Genomic DNA, 22414 nt, shown 5'->3' with positions numbered 1-22414 from the left:
AATTTCATTTTTAGTGTTCTTTTTCTGTACAATCCAGTTTATAAAACATCTGCAGAATGTGAACAAATTATAACTTGTCTGGGCCACGCATGGCTCGAAGTAAAACGGATCTCTTTCTAACCCAATGGAAGGGTGTGGACAAAAGTGACATTTAGGATTTCAGTTATAAAAGATCCGTTTTTATCCTGAAAAATTGCTCCTCTAGTTATCACAGAATAGCACAGGGAAATCCACAGTCCAGTTTAAAAAAAAAAGAAAAAAGTTATTGCATCTTTACAAACAATACAAATGCACTGACCTTTAGCAAAACAGGATTTCTAATACAATTCTACCCGAGATACCTGAGACTCAGTCATTCTTTTTATACACACACACTATAAAAGCACCATTGTAGAGATTCAAATTAAAGACATTCTTCACACAAAGGTTTTAAAAAAAAAAAAATGTACATGGTTCAAAACAGCAGGTTACTCTATACAAAAGATACTATAAACTTTTCATAGTTGTGGACAATCAAATACACTTTAAAAGATGCCTATATGCAGCTCAATGGGATACAATCCACAGGCAGCTTGCCTCTTACGCTGCATTGAGATTTTGCTCTGCCCAATTATATACTCTGAAAAATTAAAACCAAGGTGAAACATTCCCCAGTATCCTCATCATTAAGTCCAAAATGATGTATTGCCTTTTCCACACATCACAGATTTCATAAGCTCTTAACCAAGGGTCATTAATTACAGGGAAGCTCCAGCTATAAATCCCATTCATAGTTATAAAAAAAAAAAAAGACCAAGGGGGCATGTATCTATTTGTTGTATCTATAGCTTAAACAACAATAAAAAAAAAAATAAAACCTGACAATTCATCGAAACATGTTATACTAGTCCAAATACATTATTATTGGCTAGAATGTAGGCATTGTGTATAGTAATATGCACTATGCCATTAGATGTATGTGGATAGAGCTGTTGGTATTACCAATAGTTCAAGGACTCAGTGAAGTTACTGTCCTCAGCGCCACTCTTAATTTGATATCTGAACATGCATGTACAGTATAAGGCCACTTTAATACTTACGCAGTTGCCATTTTAGTGTTAGAGAAAGAAATATGCAGCATAATACTACACATAGAACAGCGGTAAATTAACAGGGTTGATTTGCAAACACTGATCATAGAGATGTGTTTCATTCATTATTATTTTTTTTCCTTTTTTTTTTTTTTTACAATAAAATATAATACTTTTATCTTCTGTTGTATTCATATTTGATCTCCTATGTACACTGTAGGGTGTTGGTATTCTGTACCACATCCAATAGAAAGGGTACTTTTCCTTTCAGAGCTTAGTGGGAGGATGTAGTACCAATTCACACGTCTTATATTAGTATCCAGCATCTAGTGAAAATGAAAAGAGTAAACCGTTACCTCTTATGTGCTCTACTGTGCTGAAAAGTCTGAGTGTTTCAAGTGGTCTCCCCATATTGTCATTCTTTACATTCGGTAAGGCAGGTAGGCTACTCCAAAGGTTTTGGTTTCCTAACAAATCTGCAGGTACGTACCATTAAACAAAGTCCAGTATAAAAGGGGGTCCTTGCGAAGGTACAGTAATTTAAGTTTGAAGGGATCAAATGTTTGCACATCATTAAAAAAAAAAAAAAAAAAAAGTAAAAAGAGGCACTGAAAAACAAAGTTTCCTTCAGGCTTCTCCAGGATTGTCACTTTGCCAAACGCTGCTCTTACTCTGTATGAGGGAAAAAAGAAAGACAAAACAAAAAAGGGATTACTGCTTGATGCTGACAGCAGTATAAACTATTCCAAGATTGGCGGCATCTGTAGTTTCCTGGCAAACAAATACTACAGTAAAGGTCAACTTCCTGCAGCACAACTAACAAACACACCTCAAAGGATCATTAAATATATTAAGAGGCAAGGCGTGGAACTATACAGAACAGCTGGTAACAACATCTGTTTTAATGCACACATGCACTAGATATAAGAACTACACCAAAAACAATGTATTTTAAAGAATATGCAGAAAATTATATTAGACCTGCAAGCCAGAAACTTATTTATATATTTATGTTTTATCATCTTATTCACAGCTTTATGAAATGTAACTGAGTTAGTGTGAAATGATAACTGTATTTTTGTAATGTTTTGGGTGAGACTGCAGCAGGATAGCTTACTTATTCTCAAAGTAGTTTTGTTTCAAAAAGTTATTTACAGTTTTCAAAACTTTAGAGAAGGGCAAAAATATTTAATTTGTAACACTGGGATCATACTTGTGCAAACATAACATATATCCTAGTGTTAAAATAATTGTAAAATATATTATGGTTTTTCTATATGTATTTGGGTCCAGTAGCAAAAATAACTGGATAAAAATTGTGGATTTACAAGTTTGCATCTATGCATCTATAATATTACATACAGTCTACTTTACAGCATAAGTACCTGTAGTTTATGAACAGCAGCTGGGCCCATCATCCTGAGAAACACCATGCATAGGAATGAGGCTTTCACACTGCTCACTGTCTTCTGAAGTTCTGTGTAATACAGGACACCTCTTTAACTTATTAAAATAACTACTACAGATGCCCAAACCAACTCGAGTTCCTTCTAAGGTCCTAGAAAGGCCATCAAAACACAAAAACAACATTTTATTTTGATACAGTTGCATACAAATACTAAATAAATGCATTACATTTATAGTATTGGGTTTGCATTAGAAATACATGATCATCCTGATAATCTGAAAAGCAGGCAGCCTATTTGTTCAAAAGTGGAAGGAAACCTAGATGACCTAACTTCAGTATGTGAGAACTTGCTTGGGCAGAACTAACTGGAAGCATCTAAGATCTCAGCAAGCAGTCAATAGATGTGATTGGTACATTCCTCAAATACTTCGCAAATCACATATTATCAAGTTCTGCGTTCAGATTGCAAAATTATTTCTAAACTAACCAATGCCATTTGTGACATACAGTACATTCACATAGTAAGGGCAATATACTAAGCCTTGAACGCATTCAACGTGTGGGAAGCCCAGTTGTTATATTAACAAGTGGCAGTATTGCAGTTCAAAATCTCACCTGGCTATTTATCAATGCATTCTTTAATACACAGCATTCCTACCTTTGTACTCGATGCTTCCGACAGATAAAAGCAAAAACCCTTCTCACACCCACCATCACTGGATCCCAGTTATTGTAGTGGCATAAAATGGTAACAATGAAGAAGGAAAGAAAAACAGGGACGGCACCTGCAAAAAACAGCCAAGAAAACCGCACCTGGGAAAGAAAAAGCATTATCAATCACGTTAAAAAAAAAAAAAAAAACAAACAAACAAAAAAACTGTTTTATGATATCAACTGTCATGTAGATACTGGTGCAGTGCAACATTCTATAGAATGCAGAACAAAAATGACCTGGAGTTGCTGCATGCCTCCAAGATCAGTCAGAAAAGAATATATAGTGAATACAAAACAGTTCTCTTATAATCCAAAAGACACAATTTATTCTCCAAAGCCGTCAGCGTACTTTACTCCATAAAGAATATAATAGCACATACATACTGTCCATGTATCAAGCGGTTTCTACTGAGCCCTGTTTCTACACAGATGTTGTGTCCAGTCATGCCAACAACAGACTGATAATATATCATTACACTTACCTTTTGCATGCACATGTCAGCAATTATGGACAGAGGTACCGTAAGACTCAATGCAAGTGTACCTATCAATGAAGAGGTTAGAAAGCAACCCCTAAGAAACAAAGCGAGAGAGAGAGAGAAATGATTGGACTTCCCAACAGCAAACAAAAGCAGTACCAGGTACTGAATTAGAAATATAAAAATGTCAGTCATCTACCTATACTTTTGTCATGTTAACATATTATCACCCAACCCAATGCAATAGTTATTAAAAAAAAGAATACAGAAAAACGACTGAGACACAGTAACTAATTGCAGTCAGTGCAAAAAAGAGCATTATATTGCTAAGTCAAAGACATTCATTTGTACTTTAAGTGGTCTTAACAGCTGGTAATGAAGTTGACAGTAAAGCTACCCATGACCTTACAGAAGTGTATTCCCTTGTGTTATTTTGGCTCATGCCAGTTATGTGACTAATTTCAGTAATAAAAGAATAAAGAGCATACCATAGCCAAAGAAACTCAGATAGAACTGTCCCAATAAGTCCATTAATGATGAGATACATCCACACAAGCTTACTGGGTAACTCAAAGGCCTCAAAACCAGTGTAATGAAGCAAGAAAAAGCCTGGCCATAGGAACAAAAGGTTAAACAAGCCAACAAACCCTAAGAGTGGGGAAAACAAAAACAAAATTAGTCGCACAAAATGAAGTATAGCAATTTCTCAAACTATTTCCTAATGTTCATAGCATTCTTAACTAAAAATATTACGACACACACACTAATTAGCTGTAAAAACATGGGCAAGATGTTTTTAATCTTTTTTCCAACATGCCAGATGAACCATTGTAGCAATCGCTGTATTTTGTACTCTATGTTATTAACCTTGCCCGTCCCACAATAAACAAGTCACCCTGAAAGATTAAAATAATAAATGGCATCTATTGCAATAGTAATACGTTACTAATAAAAAAAATATAGAAAATGTGACCACGATGCTAACAGAAACTAAAGCATGAACATGAAACATAGACACATGTGTGATGTGCCATCGTGAATGTAAAGTTTCTCAGGCACAAAACAGTAAAATAGGAAAAAGGCAGCAATTTACTGGAGGCTAAACGGGGCATTACTGGGGCCACACTAGTCAGAGGCTCTGAAAACCAAGGACTAGTGTATCATGTGCCATTAAAGCAACAGGCCCAGAAGACCTTCACTGATCAGCCTACATGAGGTCAGAAGCTACTGGGAGCAGAAAACTGCAGAGGGCTAACACCAGAAAGACAGTGATCAATAAGCACAATAACCAAAACACTGAAGGCAGCAAGTGAACTGTATTGAGTTTACTGTAAAACTAAAAAGGAAATTATAATATTGAATAATCAGTTCCTCTGCAAACCATTTAAGGCGTCACTGTTTTTAAACAGTGAGTCCATCTTATTTGTTTTCTTGGTGCTAGAGTAAGTAGTTTTCTCTGCAGCTACAGGTATCCAAATAATAACAACTGATATTTACCATAGAAACCATGCACCTTTATCCAACTGGCAAATGTGTATTGTTGACCTTAAAAAGGCAACATGCTTAACTTACCAAAGAACATGGGTATATCAAGTTTGTCCTCACGATCCACTTTTCTTTTAATCATGACTATGTATACAGCATATAACACTGCTCCCACTAATGACCAGAGAGACCCTTATGAAAAGAATAAAAGGTAAGCAGTAAGTAAGTTAAAAGGTAAGTCAAAACCAGAAGGGGAAATTAAAACAAAAAGTAGAAACTGACTGTAAAATTTCAGGTTCAGGTATGACAACATTTGGTTAAAAAAATGAATGCATTTGCTGATACAATCCAGGCTACCATACAGCCAGTATCTGCAAATACTTCTTCTTAGTCAGAAGCCAACTGCTGAAAGGCCAGAAGTTAATTTATTTTTTAGTTCATTTCTCCCTGTAGGAGGCTAAGTTCTCTCCTCATCTGTGAAAAAAAATTGCTTTGTTTGCATAACCATGCTTTTGATTACTTTGTGAGCTCAGATTTGAACCTGGGCGATACTGGGCTGACATCAGGAATATAAGTTTGTAGTAAGCTATTACTGGAATTACTGCACTTCTGATAAGTAATCTACGTGTATCTGATCTGCCACATTCACTCTATCCCTATCTCTCTAGCCCTACCTTCTGGTGATTTGCATCACGCTACATTAACTTTATAAATAACAGTTGTCCTTGGCAGATACCAATTATTTAAAAAATAAAAATCATAATTAAGTTTGACATCCAGTCATAGGTTGGAAAGGAGAGCAGCCCCAGTGATGTACAGTAGTAGCGGTATTAGTTGTGCAGCCTCCCCAGTTCAATATCTTACTCATAGAAAACAAGTCGGACAAGCTTCTTATCATCTAGATACAATGGTGAAAATTTTGTTGTAAAGACCTGTGACAGACAGAATGATTCTTGGTGATAAATCCGAGCTGTGAGGGTGCTGTGTAGGTATGGCGAAAGCTGAACCCAGAAAAATAGTGTATTGTATATCGTGAGAGTTTTGTTTGTTTTTGTCGTGTCTAAAGAACTACTGTGTTTGTTGTTATTAGATGGCTGAACATGATGCGGAGCTGTAGCCAAGGGCCAGCACTTATCCGGACTACACTGCACTATTGTTCATGACAAGATCCTGTGTTTGTGATTTGTGTTACGTGTGGGTGTTTAGGAAACGGGACTGTTATTTCGGGACCAACCCGTGGATTTCAACAAAGCAATACACACCGCTGTATTGCCCGTTATCATTATTTATTTATTTATATTTAGTAATTGACAATTATTTTATTATTTTCTCCCAATTTGGCATATCTAATTATTTTTAGGCCCAGCTCACCGCTACCACCCCCGCGCTGACTCAGAAGCAGCGAAGCATGTGCCGTCAGCTGACCATTTTTATCATTGTTATTATTTACTGCTGTTTGTCATCAGACTTTTGGATTGTACAAATAAACCATCATTGCATCTGGGTTATCGTTATCTGTCTGTTTATTCATCACAACAGCATTCCTGCACCTGCACACTGTTAACCACTTTGCCACAAGACCTTAAACAAACTGCCCCATGGTTTAACGCATTTATTAAAGAAAAGAAATAAAATACCTACGATGTCTTTCCCATCAGTATTATCAGAACCCGACAAACTTACAAGAACGACTCCTCCGATGCTGCAAAGAAAATGTATAATAAAAAATTGTTAAACTCTAAAATCTGAAAAAGAAACTCCACACAAACTTATACTTGTAACAGTAAATGAACTTGTGTGAGAATAGTATCATCAGTATAATGTACTTTATAATGATCAGCCTTCATGACACAGAACACTAATAAACCAGATTACATACATGCACACATACTTGAAACATTTGCAGTGGCCACAAAAGGGTAATGTGCAAGCCTAATCTCCATAGGGCCTGAAAACAAGAGTGTGCCAAAAACCATGGTTTATAAGGACCAAATCACGTGCGTATTCTTGAATATGTTTTGTAACCAAAGCTACCACTATTAAGCCAACAAACCATAACTATAAAGCACTAAATATTAGAATGTGCTGCAATACTCATTCCTTTTGTATTGCTATACAAGGTCACTTAGCCACTCTGTGCTGCTACTGTGGCTCAAGAAGGGATTCCAATTTCAAGATACAATTAAAAACAGCAGCATGCAACATTTTCAAAGGTAAACTCCTGTTCTTTCCACAGCAACAGCAAAGAGCGGACAAGTTAATCAATCACCCTGTAACACTACTTTTAGTCTCTTCACTCACCTTAAAGCCACTGCTAAAAGCTTGGACAGAGTAAACCTGTCTCCACTGTTACTGGGAAACACTGCTGCCAGGATTAAAGTGAATAGCCCTATGGCCCCCCCCAAAAAAAAAAAAAAAAAAAAAAAAGTGATTATAAAACGTAGGTAGGTCTAATGCTACACGTTTTATTTTTGTAATGAGGGGGGTGGGCTGTCCTTATTACAGTTCAACACATTTATTCCTTATCTTGTTAATATAACAAATCCTTATAAGACACTGTCCACAGTAAAAGGCTGTAATAATAAAAGTTAGTCTGTGACTGGTAAATGTAGATTTCATTACAGGTAATTCAACATTCAAATCAGACATGCTTTTTTTGTCACCAGAGCCTTACCAGAAGTTGAGGACAAGATGTTTACGATGGCTACCTGCGTATCTGACAGTGCCTCTTGATAGGAGAAATTAGCTAAAAACCACTGAAAACAAACAAACATGCAGTTATATTTCCATGTGGAAAATATTTCGATTATTTAATTCACCATACAGCTTAGACTGTCTAAAACATTCATCTTTTAAATGTGTGCGGTAATTGTTATTGTGGAAAAAGTAATTGATCAAATTCACATAAAAACTGCTTCAATACTTTTACATGTATTTAATATTTTGTAGTTAAGTTTACACAAGCAATAATACACTTACCACAAAACAAAAGAAGAAGCTGATTTTTGCCACCTGTGTTACAGGTAGTTTGCTAACAGTTTTTAATACTGACTCATGGTCCTCATGGTCCTTTGCTGCTGGGTAGGACATGCGAGAAAGTTTAGCTTCCAGTGCATGGGTGGATGGAAGCTGACGTACTTCCATGATGTTGCTGAATCGAACGCGAGGCTTTTTAGGAGCTGTAACACAAAACATTTAAAACCAAAGTTTGTGTCAAACCAAAGGGGACTGATTTAAAAAAAAAAAAAAAAAAAAAACATTAGTGAGGCGTTTCACAGATTCAGTGGCTCATATTATGAGAAAAGCGTATTCTCTCAACTTTTAGGCAAAAAGAGGTCAACATCTCCACCTGCTGTTGAACTCAATTATTGGTTCTGTGGAGAATCTGTCATGTTTGGTTAGCACTGATTACATGAAAATGTAAACTTTTCAAAATGTTTACTGGATTTCTTGTGGTTTATAGTAAAAGGGGTCTATAATGAGAAAGTACAAATCAGGGGTTCACATAACGGTTATCATTAGGGTCTCACATGGGTACCAGCAAAAATCGTTAGGCATTATCCAAGTCCCTGTCTAGTTTCCATAAAGCCACTCCCTGTAACTACATCCCTCTTCTCTGAATGGACAGCTAAATCAAGATCCCTGCTATCACTGGTTGTTTGAGGTGTCCATTATAATAAAATGATTAATGTTATGATTATGTACTAGATTGATTCCAGCTATCGCTCTACATTTTGTATTTTTATAAAACCTTGCAGCAGCCAATGATAAGCACAAGCAGGGATGTACTTTTTAGTGACTGGGAACCCTCAAGCCTTAAGTTAAATATGGGGACAGGTATTTAATTATGGTCAGCGATAAAGCTCAGTTAACTGGAGACTGTTGACAGATCCCAGAAAACTTTCGTAAAATGCCTGATTTCCCAATATGTCTGTAACATACATACGTACATACATATATATATACACACACACACACGTATATATAAAATATATATATTATATATATATATATATATATATATATATATATATATATATATATATATATATATATATAGATAGATAGATAGATATACTTTAACTTCTTTTTTTGACATTTTCATTACAATGCATACTATATTACAAAGCTATAAACACTACCATTGTATTAAACAAAACATACATAGCTACAGTTCATGATCGCAGACTTGTCTTTGTTTTAACCAAATTTTTTATTTAGGTTGTAAAACTGTTAGTCATAAGAACCTTTTATATCATTCGATTAAATTCCAAAACATGGTACCCTTAATTGAGAGGACTGTGTGTGCAAACTCAGTACGTCGTCTTGGAGCGACCCAATTGCCTCTTACAGTTGCTCTAGTAATTCTAGCAATACTGTTCTGCAAAGTAATTCTGCAAAGACTTAAAAACCAAACATACACAGGAGTAATGTAAGTAAACTTGTTGTATTCCTTGATATAACACTAATGATATCTTGTCGGTTTTTTATCTAGAATTTTTAGACTTTGTTTATGCAAAGAATTCAGACGCTTAATCACAGTCATCCCAGCTTGTGAACAGACAGTTACGCAACAGGACAAATTAGATGAAATCATAGAATGTAGACACAACTCAGCAGCAGTAACAGATACATTGTGTCTAATAACCCTAAAGTTTGCCAAATTGAATTTCACAGTTTTAACAAGCTTTTTTATGTTTCTTAAAGGAAAATTGTGAGTACATTGTGACACCTAAACATTTATATTCTGAAACAATACTGATCTTTTCCCCTTTTACAAAAATATCAAACTGATTCTGTATTGTATTTCGCTTTATAGAGAAACAGTCCCACGGTTTTACTCACATTTCAACTTATGCACGAGTAATCAAGCTACTTTGATACTTCTTCCAGAACAGTTAATTTTATAGCAGCTTCTTAACTAGTTTTGGCACTTACATATACCACTGTATCACCAGCATACATTTGAATGTTAACTCCAGGACCAACTTCAGGAAGATCATTAATATAAAGACTAAATAATAACAGTACTAATAGAGATCCTAGAGGGCCTCCCATTACGCGATTCCTAAAAGTAGATTGATTATTGCTGACTTTAACACGCTGCTTTCTATCCAGCAAATAACAGTCCATCCATTTCACAGAGAAGTTACATTTAGATAACTTAGAGAACAGGATATTATAATTAACCGTGTCAAAAACTTTCTTCAAGTCCAGAAATACAGCTCCAACAACTCCACCTTTATCAAGCTGAGGTTTATCCCTTCTAAAAAAAATAACAATTTCCCGTTTCTATGGAGTGCTTTGCTCTAAATCCAAACTGCATATTTTATGTCAGCATACTGTAAAGAACAAAAGTATGCATTATTAAAACAGATTCCTTTAAAAAATATCTAGACTACATTTGAATAGTAATCAGATGCCAAAGCAGAACAGAGAAACTGCTCCCAGTTAACACTTACATTCTGCACATTCACCGTTGGCATCGGCAACCTTTTCTGAGGGAACATCCTGGAACTTCACAGGAACATAAAGTGGTTCACTCTGCAATAGAAAATGCACACAGTCCGTCCTCCAGTATGAAAAAGTATGATGATGACTGTTTAGACAAGGATGTGTTCTTGTTCTTCTTCTTTGTTTAAAAACATGACAAAATTGTGTTCTAACCATAAGGATGGACATATATATTACATCCTCCATGTGGGCCCCCAGCACAGACGGCCACTCAGTATTCAAAATTTAAATTCAAAAAAGCTTTATTGTCCATTAAATAGAGCATAAAATGGATATTTGTCTTCACCTAACACCGTGGCTCAGTACAAATTAAGCAACCAACAAATTACACACAGTATCAATAAATAACAATCAATAATAAACCAATAATCCATGCTAGCATAAACAGCACAGCAGCAGCTCATTGTTGAGCAGCAACATACCATACTCACATACAAGCACACACCCATACACATGCACACACCTGCACACACAAAGTGTACACACGCGCACACACCTGCACACATGCACACACCCACACACCTGCACACACCGTGCACACATGCACACACAAAGTGTACACACTTCTCAGGGACTGAAATTGCAGATGGAATAAATCATTTTTTGTAACAGTTTCTCTGTGCAAGAGGAGCTTTTAATCATCGACCTGATAGCAGTAATTGAAATGAAGAATTGGGAGGATATCTACTATCATTAAAAATTTGTATAAATTTCCTTTCAACTGCTTGATGGTACAGGTTTGATAATTGCAGCTGTTTGGTACCAATTATTTTACTTGCCTGATTGACAACTCTTACTTTATAGTAAAAGATTCCATACCATGATACTATATTAAAAGTAAGAATGCTGTCAATGAGAGATCTATAAACAGACACTAAAATTTCCCTGCCAACATCAAAACCTCTTATTTTTCTGAGAAGAAAAAGTCGCTGTTGTGCCATCTTAAATATGTAATCAACATTTCCAGAACACATAAGGTTTTGGTCTAGCACAGTACCAAGATATTTAAAGCTTGAAACTTGTTCCACCTCTCGTCCCTTTATCCAAAGTGGTTTAAAGAGGGGATGTGGTGAGCTAATGCTTCCTCTCTCACAGCACATTTATTTTGTTTTCTGAACATTTAGTTCCAGAAAGCTTTCAGCAAACCAAGAAGTCAACATACTTAAAACACTGAGAAAGTGAAGATTCATCTTTGAGGCATGCCACTAATGCCTTTCATCCGCACATCTGATCAAAGTACAATCATATCACCCTGTACCCCAAGCAATGGTGCTTTTACTGGAGTTTTGTATTTCTTGAGATAGATCAACTTTTCTGCATATTTCAAGCTTCCCCTAAACTGAAACCAATTGGCTCAGAGAACTAAAACTGCCCCTGTCTGCATGATACAAAAAAGCTATTGTTTTAAGTTGCCTGACTTCTCAGACAGTCCCTAGACTGAAGCAGAAAGCCTGTGGACCTGTATAATGTACACAATCTCAAATACTTACCAGGGAGTTGTTAAAACTGTTATCTGTAGTGCATGCTGTAAAGTAGCCGTCTGCATCTGCAAACTGCAAAAAATTCAATAACTGTTGAATGGAATATTCCATTCACATTTTAAAGACTATAATAAGGTTTAAATGCATTTGTAGAGGAACATTAAACTATGCAAAATCTGTACTATTACAGTATCACATTCTACCAAAAAATACAATTTAATATCTATTCATTTTGACCACTGCCAGTCACAGTTAGAAATTAAATAAACACATTTTTCATTTGAGTGTATTAACACATAAATTTGAAAAACACCGTCAACAGTGTTTTATCATTTGTTTGTTAGCTAATGAAACATGAACAGCTGTATGCTACAGTTAATTGGAATACTTAAAAAACCAAATACTTAAACAGAAAACAATCTGTTTATTATTTAGCATGCTATTTTGTCTATACATCATCAATACATTGGCACTGTCGAAATGAACACATTACAAGGAACAAGAAAAAAAAGCAGACAGTCAGTCCCATTACAGTTCAAATGAATGTATAAAATGTATGTATGTATATATGTTTCTGTTATTTATGTTGGGGTGTTTGTTTGAAAGCTTTTGAGACTTATTAACTGCTTGACGACTGTTATCGACATATGTCAAACATCATTTGCACACCACTCTTTCAGGAAACGTGTTATAAACAGATTGCTTGTTTAAAAGAAGTGCACAGCAAACTTGTGTTATAGTCTTCCATATAGTATATTACTGTGTTTTGAATCTAGCATTCACGAGGCGTGGGTCACGTAAACGATCAGTGATGCATGCTATATATTCCATGAATCAGTGTACACCTTCACAAAACAGCAAACACCTTTCCAGTTCAAAGCCATGCATCATCAGATTATAACATTATGTGACAATCTTTGAAAAAAAAACAAAAAAAAATACAACACTTACAAGTGCAGCATGTCTCCCTCGAAATCCTCTTGTGCACTGCTGCCTCCAGGGCTTCCACACAAGAAATCCAACCAAGTAGAGGACAAACATGGATGTCTTCGCAAAAGTACTGAAGAAGGGTTTATTATAGTCTTGACGCTTGAAAATGTACTGTAAAAAAAAAAACAACAAACAAACAAACACACACAAACACACACACACACACACACACACAATATCCATAAACTTCTTCAATTAGAAAAAGAATAGAAATGTTGAAAGCAGGTATGCAGGAACTACTTGGACGTACTTCTAAACCCATGACATAAAAACGAAAAGGAAACATCAAAAACACGTTTCTCTACCCGACCTCAATGCAGAATATCCAGTGTAGGTCAAAAGCAATGACGCGCCTAACTTATGGGTCATTCCATATGAAATCAATAAAAACAGCAGCCATTTTTCACATGACCTCCTCTATTCTTGATAAACTTTTGCAGGTATTACTGTCTTTGGAAGAAATGGTTACATTGTGAATTGTAGGCCTGAGTGGACTCCCATTCATGAGATACGTGTCATCACAGCGTGACCTGATTTGGACACCCACCCTACCTTTGCAGAGTCATAACTTCCTCCATAATTGACATAGAAAGCTGGTGTTGGTGTCGTTTTAAAGCTCTGAAATATATATCAATTATATAAAAAATTCAAATCGCGTAAACTTGGATTTTTGTCAGTTTTTGACAGATTGTAGCCTGGACCCTTATCTACATTTCCTGCCGGTTTCATTCTGTGCCTGCAATTGGTTCAGGCACAGCGCAGAGTTGAATGCAGTGTCAGGTGAATCTTTTAAATGAAGAATCACGCAACGTTTTATCTTACATTTCGCAGAACCCTCCATAGAATGAGAAGACAGTGCTATTCAACAGCTTTAAAGCAACACCAAAACTACCTTTTTGTGTCAATTATAGAGGAAGTTATGACCATGGAAATAGGGGGGGGGGGGGGTTCAAAATGGGTCCATTTTGATGAGCTGTATCTCATGAACGGGATTGTCACTCTATAATTTACACTGTAACCACTTCTGCCAAAGGCCAACATGCATGGACATGTTTATCCAAATCAAACGAGGTAGAAGTTTTTGGTGAATGATTTCATATGGAATGATCTTTATGTACTGGACCAGTGAGCACTGCATTAGCTACTTTGTTCACTATCCATTCTTTCCTATAGAGTTTTTTTTTTTTTTGGGTTGTATAAAGCATTCAACTGGTTTATCATAAAGCTGTATAAAGCAGATAAAAAAAAAAAAATCTATTGTCAAGATGGCAACTGTAATAATAATCTGCTTTTGCACAGATAAAAATAGAACTTTAATTATAAATCAGCTGTGCCTCACAGTTATCACCAACTAGGCTTTAAACAAGGTATGATCGATTCTTAATACTGCAGCACGTACAGAGAAATGGAATCCATTGCTTATGCTACATGGATCATGAAATAGCCACACCACGTTCATTAAAACACAACTTCTTAACAATAAAGCAAATCAGTTCAAAAAAAAATTGAGGGACTTGTTTTTTGTTGAAAGATAGTAAAGAGATTAGTGCTGGGACAAACACAGGATTTTCAAGTTCGGATATTCGTTCATTTTCAAAAATCACTACAAAACATTTCCAGCAAGTTGGGCACTGTTTAAGAGAGGCATTTCAGAAGGACGTGCTTGCCTTTTCCGTTCCATGAGATTCTGACTTGGTTTAAAGCAGCACGATGCTTTTTTGACACATATGACTTTCCATAGAGATTAAGGCTGAGGCGCTGCATCGATTTTAGTGCTTTACCTCAGAAAATATCAAGCAAGAACACTAACAAGAATATAATACGTATAATGATTTTAAAAAGAAATTCTATTAAATTTGGAATTGGCAATTTATTTTTTTGCATTAAACACAGAGCTTCTGTGCTCCCCTCAGGTCTGACTCTCTGAATCTGCATGTGATTGAGCTCACCTTCTCCCTCCTGCCCCGCCCCCTGTGAGTGTTTACTGATGGGATTGCATCTGTGCAGGAGTCTTCAAAGTAACATAGCAAGTTAAGAGTGTTGTGTTAGAATTAAATACTGCATCGACCAAGGTACAAATACAATGTCTTCTGATGCTTGGCAAATATTTTCTAAAGCAAGACAGTGAGAAAGTAAAGTAAAGAAAGTAATGTTTGGGATACGCCAGTAACACAACTAATCTGCGTGACCATTTCATGAGATGGTACCCTACAAAACTTCAAACTAAATCTGCATTTATTCATCTGAACTACCCCATAGTAAAAATAAAGAAAAACAACAAAGATTGAGCCAAAAGTTGTATCTGTGGTCAAAAGTATTATGCATCCCGGCAACGTCAGTCCCTAGTGAGCAGTATTCAGTAATGCTTGGGAGATTGTAAGCAAGTGGCAGTCATTGCTTAAATTAAAACAAAATGTGAACACTATCATGTTCCTTATTAAAATATAAGCCATGGACAACACTCATGTTACTAAACAGTGATACCCTTTTTTAAAATTAGTTTTTTTTTTTTCTCTTGATTGATTGTCACTCTGACTTGTTATGGAATTAAACAACAGTTTTTTTTTTTTTTTTTCTTGGATTTTGCTTTGACCCCCAACTGGTACAAACAAGTAAGGTAACAAAAATAATTGAATATATTTTGTAATTACTATATGCATAAACAGATGTAATCAATTTAATATGCATAATAGTTTTTAAAGCGTTACTAGCAATGTTACACAGTAATCAACAGCTCCACATGGATTACGGCGTCTTTTTTTGTATCCTTTCATAACATCGATAAATTGATGCATCTCCTTTTTTGCAGAACGATATATCTAGTGAATACAAACATCTGACTTTTGTATCCAAACACATAAAATATATATATAAATTCAAATATTTGCCCAGCACTAAAAGAGATTGGTAAAGTGCAGCCTTTTCTTTTCTACATGCACTTGAAATAGAATAGCAGCTCCTTAACACAAAAAATATCAAGTATCTTTGATAATGAAATATTTAACTCTGACAATGTCATTTTAAGCTACTTACTCTTTAAACAATAAATCAGTGAAGCTGTCACAACTATAAAGACATTGTATTGCTTCATTCAAGAGATTTCCAGCACTCGAATCAGATAGGACGCTAAGGCCAGTTTCATACGGATCCTCTAGAGGCGTGCCAAACTCAATTCAAGCACAACAGTTTGACTAAGTCCCAATTAAGTACATGAGTAGAGCGCCACCTGAAACAATTAAATTTGCCTCATTGCTCTTTTAACGCTAGCACACCTTCCTTTGCCGAGTGCACCTTGGTTTTATAAAGAGCTCCAGTGGTGAACTGAACTAAGCTGCACTTAATGCTAATGTAACAAACGATATAGATATGATATGCTAAACTGTATCATGCATCCCACAATGCTAATCAATCATGGCAGAGCCCACAGAGGAGCAGCCAGCCAGAGGCTGTATTCTTGAAAGTCTTCTTAAGACAAAACTTAAAGTTCAGAAAAAAATAGTTAAGAACAATCTTAGGAAGATCTTAAGTTCAATTCTTCAATTTTTCTTACGATCGTCCTAAATTTGAACTGAATTTAAAATACATGTATTGGGATTTAGCTAAACACGCGTTACATTTAAATTAATATATGTATGTATTTATTTATACCTGTATATGTATTACAGCGTATTACTAAAATAGATAAGTAAATAAAATAAAAAATGCAAATCAATTCTCATTTGCATAAATATTAATGTGAATGCAGACTTCTGTTAGTTTCATCTGAGCAATTTATTTTGATCCTCTTATACATTCGGGCAAATCTAAACAGAAATAAAACAACAATACAAGGACAACAATACAACACAATTGTCTTTGAGAGGCTTTTAATCTAAATGGGGGTGCTGTGATTTGTGTTCTTGTAACTTGACTTAATAGAAATTCAGCTGTAAAAAAAAAAAAAACTCCCAGCAGCAGCACTGAACTCTATTGCTTAAACTGACCTAAAATGATGCTTCTACCTGGGGAAGCTGTCTGTCCTTAGCACTACGGCTTCTGAAAACAGAGATAGCCCCTGTAACTAGATTGTAGTGCGGTGGAAAGGTCATGGTCTTCTTAAGAGTAAAAACAGCCCCTAAAGACTGAAAAGCTTTTAAATTCAGATGTAGTAATATTATTATTATTTAAAATAAAGGAAACATAAATGATGGTTAAATGTCATTAAAACTTGTTTATCTGTGTATTTGTTTGACACGAGTGAACCACTGCTGTGTAGGCCTACTGTTCTCAGTTTTTCTTTATAAAAACCATATATCATCATTTGTCTACAAGGCGACTTTATTAAGACATCTTTGGAATAAGTGCGATATGCTTTTGGTTCGCCAGTATGAAACCAATCGGTTAATCAAATTTAATGAAGTGTGGCTCTAACATACTTAATTTCAATTGAGTTTGGCAGGCCTCTGGAGCATCCGTCTGAAACTAGCCTAACTACATATAGTGACAGTATCACTTTAATGGCAAGTACAATAAGCTACACTAACATTCTCTCTTGGGAACCAGGACTGTTTCCTATAGGATATCCTTACTTAAAGCTATTAAACTTCCACTCTAAATGTATTAAAATGCATGCCAACATGTTGCTGCTGTGGCTCTGGATTAATCACCCCATTTACTGCATTAATTACAGCTCGTTACTAAGGTTACAGTCACCACGTGTGTCTATGCATTTGGCCTCCTCGTGATCGTTTGTAGTCCTAATTATGAATTTCTCTCTGATCCAACATACAGAAGGGAGAACATACCGATGTGAGCTCTGATGAAGCAACCCAAATGACATCAACGAGCAGGAGCATGACGATTCCCAAGGCCATGCGCCTGCGCTGAGCTGAGGTGCTGCTCTGAGAACTCATCCGATTCATGATAAACACCCACACCATTAGTGATCTGCAACACAGGAGATAAGGACTTAGAACCACTTACTGTACATTCACTATTCTTTAATAATGAAGGTGAAGTCTCAAAGGCATCATTCTTCTGTTATCAAAAAAGTACTGGATACTTGGTTTTATTGCATAATTATTACATACAGTTTTAAAAACACTATAAGACGACAAATACATATATATTAACAAAGCCTATTAATGAAGGCTACTGTGTAAACATCAAAAGCATACAATTATTTATACATTAAACTATCTGCCCTTAATTCAAGCACACAATGATCTGTTACTTTCTCATGAATACAGTCTCTTTCAAAAGATTTCCAAGAAAACCGAGCTACAATGAAACATTTCAGACTTAAAAAAAAAAAAAATCAATTACTGGTGTAGAATTCAGATTAGACCTCTAAATTATTAACTTCATTTGTGAAAAATGCCTCTACAATGAGAAACGTGACAGCAATATTTGTCAGACATGTTTTGCATTCAACCAGATTCCATGAACTAGGCATCAAATTAGTTTGACCAGAATGCTGCTGTATTACCTCTGGACACCCCAAAAAAGACAACAGGGAATGCTGAAAGCTGACCTAGACTTACTGTTCGACAATAGAACACATAGTGCAATGATGGCTTTTTGCCACATTATACTAATTTTACAACAGACTGATTGGCTAAAATAGTTTAAAATGATTCCCAAACAGCTGTATACTGATATTTTTGCTTTACCATTTTTTTTCAGAGTTAACAAGGAGTTTGAGAGTACACAAGCAGATCTGGTCTAGCCTTCCAAACCTTTCTGACATGTACCAACACAATTAAGTAACTTTTTGCGGCTGATTACTTGACCTTTCATGATCAGCAGAACTAATGCTTAAGGGAAGATGCTTTGCAGTAAATAGTCTACAAGTACATTATAGTAATCTAAAAGCAGATACGGAATGATATTGCTAGAACTCATTAACACACGTAAATGCCATCTCAAAGAAACTTTCTGAATTTGCATACATGTAGCTAGTAACTGAAGGTATATGAAAATATAATTCAGTTGAGGACTGTTTAAAGTATAATAGTGACAATGACAAATGTTAAAAAAAACAAAAAAAAAACAGAACAAAAACAAAACATCAATACGTTGCCAACATACCTGATTTGTACCGTTATGAATCGTTCAGTTTTGTATTCCCTTAGTACTAACCGTAAAGGAACCTAAAGAAAATACATTTGGGACTTTTATATACACAGGGAGATTAGACAGTAAGTTTACCACAACAATGATATGGTGTGTTGATGTGGTAAACTTACTTTTTAATCACACTTGTATGTGTACATAAATAAAACACATAGCAATCAAGAAAGTACACATGCAGGTCCACCAAACCATTTAAAATGAAACAAGATACACCATAATTCAACTTAATCAACATTAAACTAGAAATACTGTACAAAAAATATATGTGTTTAAATGTCATTGCTAAAATCAAGTCCTCTTGATATAATTTCCAGTAAAAGGTTCTAAAAGATAGTAGGTTGTTCATACCATCTTTTATTTTCAAAATGATCCACAAGAACTTAACTGTCACTGTGAAAATAAGCTCATATAAAAAAAGTTGTGACAAATTCTCAAAAGAGCTCACACAAATCCTTGTAACGCGGGATGTACTATTAGTGAAGACATCTAACCTCAAACTGCTCTTCTCACTGATTTATACAGCCTACAAGTCAGTTCATGCTCAGATTCTGACCTCGAACATTGTGCAACCAGGTGGTCTAAAAAAGCCTTTGTTCTTTTCAGACATACAGATCATAGTGCTACACAGGCCAGTGTACTTCCTGCGTTCTTTTAACATTGCATGTTATCTGAACTTCCTGCAGTTTGCATATGTGTTTTCTACAAGCCAGCAGAACTGCTTGAATTAGAAGGTTATTCAAAGTGTAGGATTGTCAATCAGCGCTAGCCACGCCCTTTGGATGCAGGAGGAAATCAGCTTCAGCGTCTGACCCAAGTCAGTGCTTATTAACAAGCAGTGCTTAAACAATGTGTCAACAGACTTATATAATCCCTGTGTTGAACTGCAATACTGTTCTTTATAAAACTACCACTATATGACTGACTGATTCTGTTTATATTTTAGAAATCCAAGTTGTGCCTTGTTTTATGTAGGAATATATTACTAAGTGCAAAGTGTTATTAGATAGAAAAAATAAATAAAAATAAAAAAATGCTAATTTCTTACTGTGAAGGCTTTAGGTAAATCACCTTTTTCTTCACAGCTAGCCAGCTATAAGAATGTGAACAAACAAGATTCCATCATAAAGAAGGGTCTTCATTACAATGGGCTATCCTGAAAAACAAACAAACTAAAGAAATACTTACAATTCTTTGCCAATGGTTTTGACAAGAATTCTTTCTCAGGGTCTTCAATAACTTAGATATTTAGAAATGATGTAGCACCCCATGGCACATCCTTGCTACAAGACATCTAACACTGTCCCTGGTCATAATAAAAGTTTATCTTTGTTGTTCAGTGTCAGGGCTTACAATGAAGGCACGTTTCTCCAGTAGTTTATAAACGTAACAAAATTTATTTACAAAGTTGTTTACTAGATATCTAAACACAATTTTAAATTAAGTCTGATCATGAATTTAAACGAAAACTTTAAAATAAAATGTGGATTGCAACAGCTTAACTTAACACTAACAAAGCACACAACAAATTAAAATGTTTGAAGCACTCCATCTCGTTGGTCTACAAGAAGGCCAGCAAAACAAAACCAGCTTATGGAAACCCAAGACGTTGTTGTTTTCCACTCACCTCTAATCATAGAGTAAATGTTTAATGCAGCTTTTGATACCCAACCTAAGCAGCAAACATGTGAGTAGACAGCTGTCCACATACAGTAAGCAGTATTTGACTCCTAACTACAAGATTACTCAATCAGTGCAGGAGTGACTAAAGATACATTATTTGAAAAGCACAGTCTGTGAATTCAGCAATTATCTGTTTATCTGAATATATCTATCATTGACCTTACTGATAAAGAAAGGAGGAAATAAAAGAGATCTGTGATTACTGATGATCGCTTGGTTCAGTTGGTAGTGAGTGTACTATTGCCTGCAGTAAATCAATCAAACAATTTTGGAAGATTTGTTTACATAGGCAGTTTAACTAGGTTATACAGCAGAAAAAAAGCCCTGGAAATCCTAAGCCTGTGCTTTCAAAAGAATATACTGCTAGACCCGATGATTGACAGCACAATACGCCGCTATAAAGGGATAGGCTTTGGCACAGCATGGAAAGAAAATCAATGATTCCTGGTATAGCAGCTGTAGATTTATCAAATGGCACTACTGACCATACTTTGCCTGCCCTAATGAATGCCTCCCAATTTGGTCTTTTGCTCCAAGAAAAAGAAACACGCATTGAATCTGGAAACTATTTTACTATGTATGAGGACTGTAAGTTACAGTCGGGCCACACATGCACACATTTGCTAATGCTGGTGAAATGATGGGGAAACCAAGAAAGCAATATTTGAGCCCATTACAAATAAACATAGATGTAAGGAACACGATACATTACATGGTGTGGACTGACAAGGCATTGCAAACTACCAGTCGTAAAGCTATACAGATACAAGGTCTTGTGTTACTAGCCTTTCGTTGGATGTTAATAACATAAACTGACCAATGTGCATTGTGCAAAAGTTGTTTATAAATAACACTGAATCGAGAGACTATGTTTCAAAATGCAATAATTTGCTTTGGTATTGTCTTGACAGTGATTAATGTTACCCTCGGTGCTTGGGAAATGCATTTACTTTAACTGTTATTTTGTGGTACTCAAAATGATGCATATTAAATTATATTCGTAGTATTATTTACCCTATGGATTTGACGGGATCTGCCTGCTAAACTTGTCTGACGTGAAAACACTTCTAAAATCTGGAGACCTTACTAAACCTTATTATGCTAAGTAATATTACATCAGACATTCTAGAAAAGTGTTCCACGCCGCTTTATAACATGCATTTACTGTACCTGTATTTGTAAAGGAAACAGGTCCAATCCTAGCTTGTAAACATTGCCTCTCTCCAAACCCTTCTCGTTGCTTCCTGCTCACCTGACTCTAACGTACGCCATGGTTTACGCAGCAGGTAACTGCGTGGGATTTAGGGAAATGTAGTCCTTACTCAAAGTTGCTCTCGACGCTAACCGTTCACCTCGGTGAAAGAAAACTACATCTCCCAAGAAAGAATTCAAAGTAATCGTACGACTTTGTACTTAGAACTTGAGATTGATCCAAAGTGAAATAAAAATAGTACAACCATTTTGATAGCCTGGATTCAA

At 35.6% G+C, this 22414-nt stretch overlaps 1 protein-coding gene across 6 annotated transcripts; it reads right to left on the bottom strand.

The window, feature by feature from the left end:
• Positions 1–1205: 1205 nt before the first annotated feature.
• LOC121322368 (solute carrier family 35 member F5-like) lies at positions 1206–22183 on the bottom strand. Of its 6 annotated transcripts, XR_005951030.1 has the most exons (16): positions 22106–22183; positions 17926–18067; positions 13103–13252; positions 12161–12223; positions 10619–10700; positions 8136–8335; positions 7831–7912; positions 7458–7545; positions 6794–6858; positions 5244–5348; positions 4160–4319; positions 3675–3765; positions 3137–3291; positions 2456–2628; positions 1561–1742; positions 1206–1396 (listed from the first exon to the last, which is right to left on the bottom strand). XR_005951030.1 is itself a non-coding variant. In XM_041262219.1 (15 exons), exons 2-14 carry the CDS (start codon positions 18058–18060, stop codon positions 2463–2465), a joined length of 1542 nt encoding a protein of 513 aa, XP_041118153.1. In that variant the 5' UTR covers positions 18061–18067; positions 22106–22183; the 3' UTR covers positions 1206–1742; positions 2456–2462. The 6 variants fall into 6 exon arrangements, 5 of the variants coding, with proteins under 5 accessions (XP_041118153.1, XP_041118156.1, XP_041118155.1 ...); XM_041262219.1 differs by having other exon boundaries at positions 1206–1742; XM_041262222.1 differs by having other exon boundaries at positions 1206–1742; positions 2456–2547.
• Positions 22184–22414: the final 231 nt, after the last annotated feature.

Source organism: Polyodon spathula, chromosome 10 (genome assembly GCF_017654505.1).
Source record: "Polyodon spathula isolate WHYD16114869_AA chromosome 10, ASM1765450v1, whole genome shotgun sequence".
Taxonomy (NCBI): Eukaryota; Metazoa; Chordata; class Actinopteri; order Acipenseriformes; family Polyodontidae; genus Polyodon; species Polyodon spathula.
This window is presented reverse-complemented; position numbering and strand designations above follow the sequence as displayed.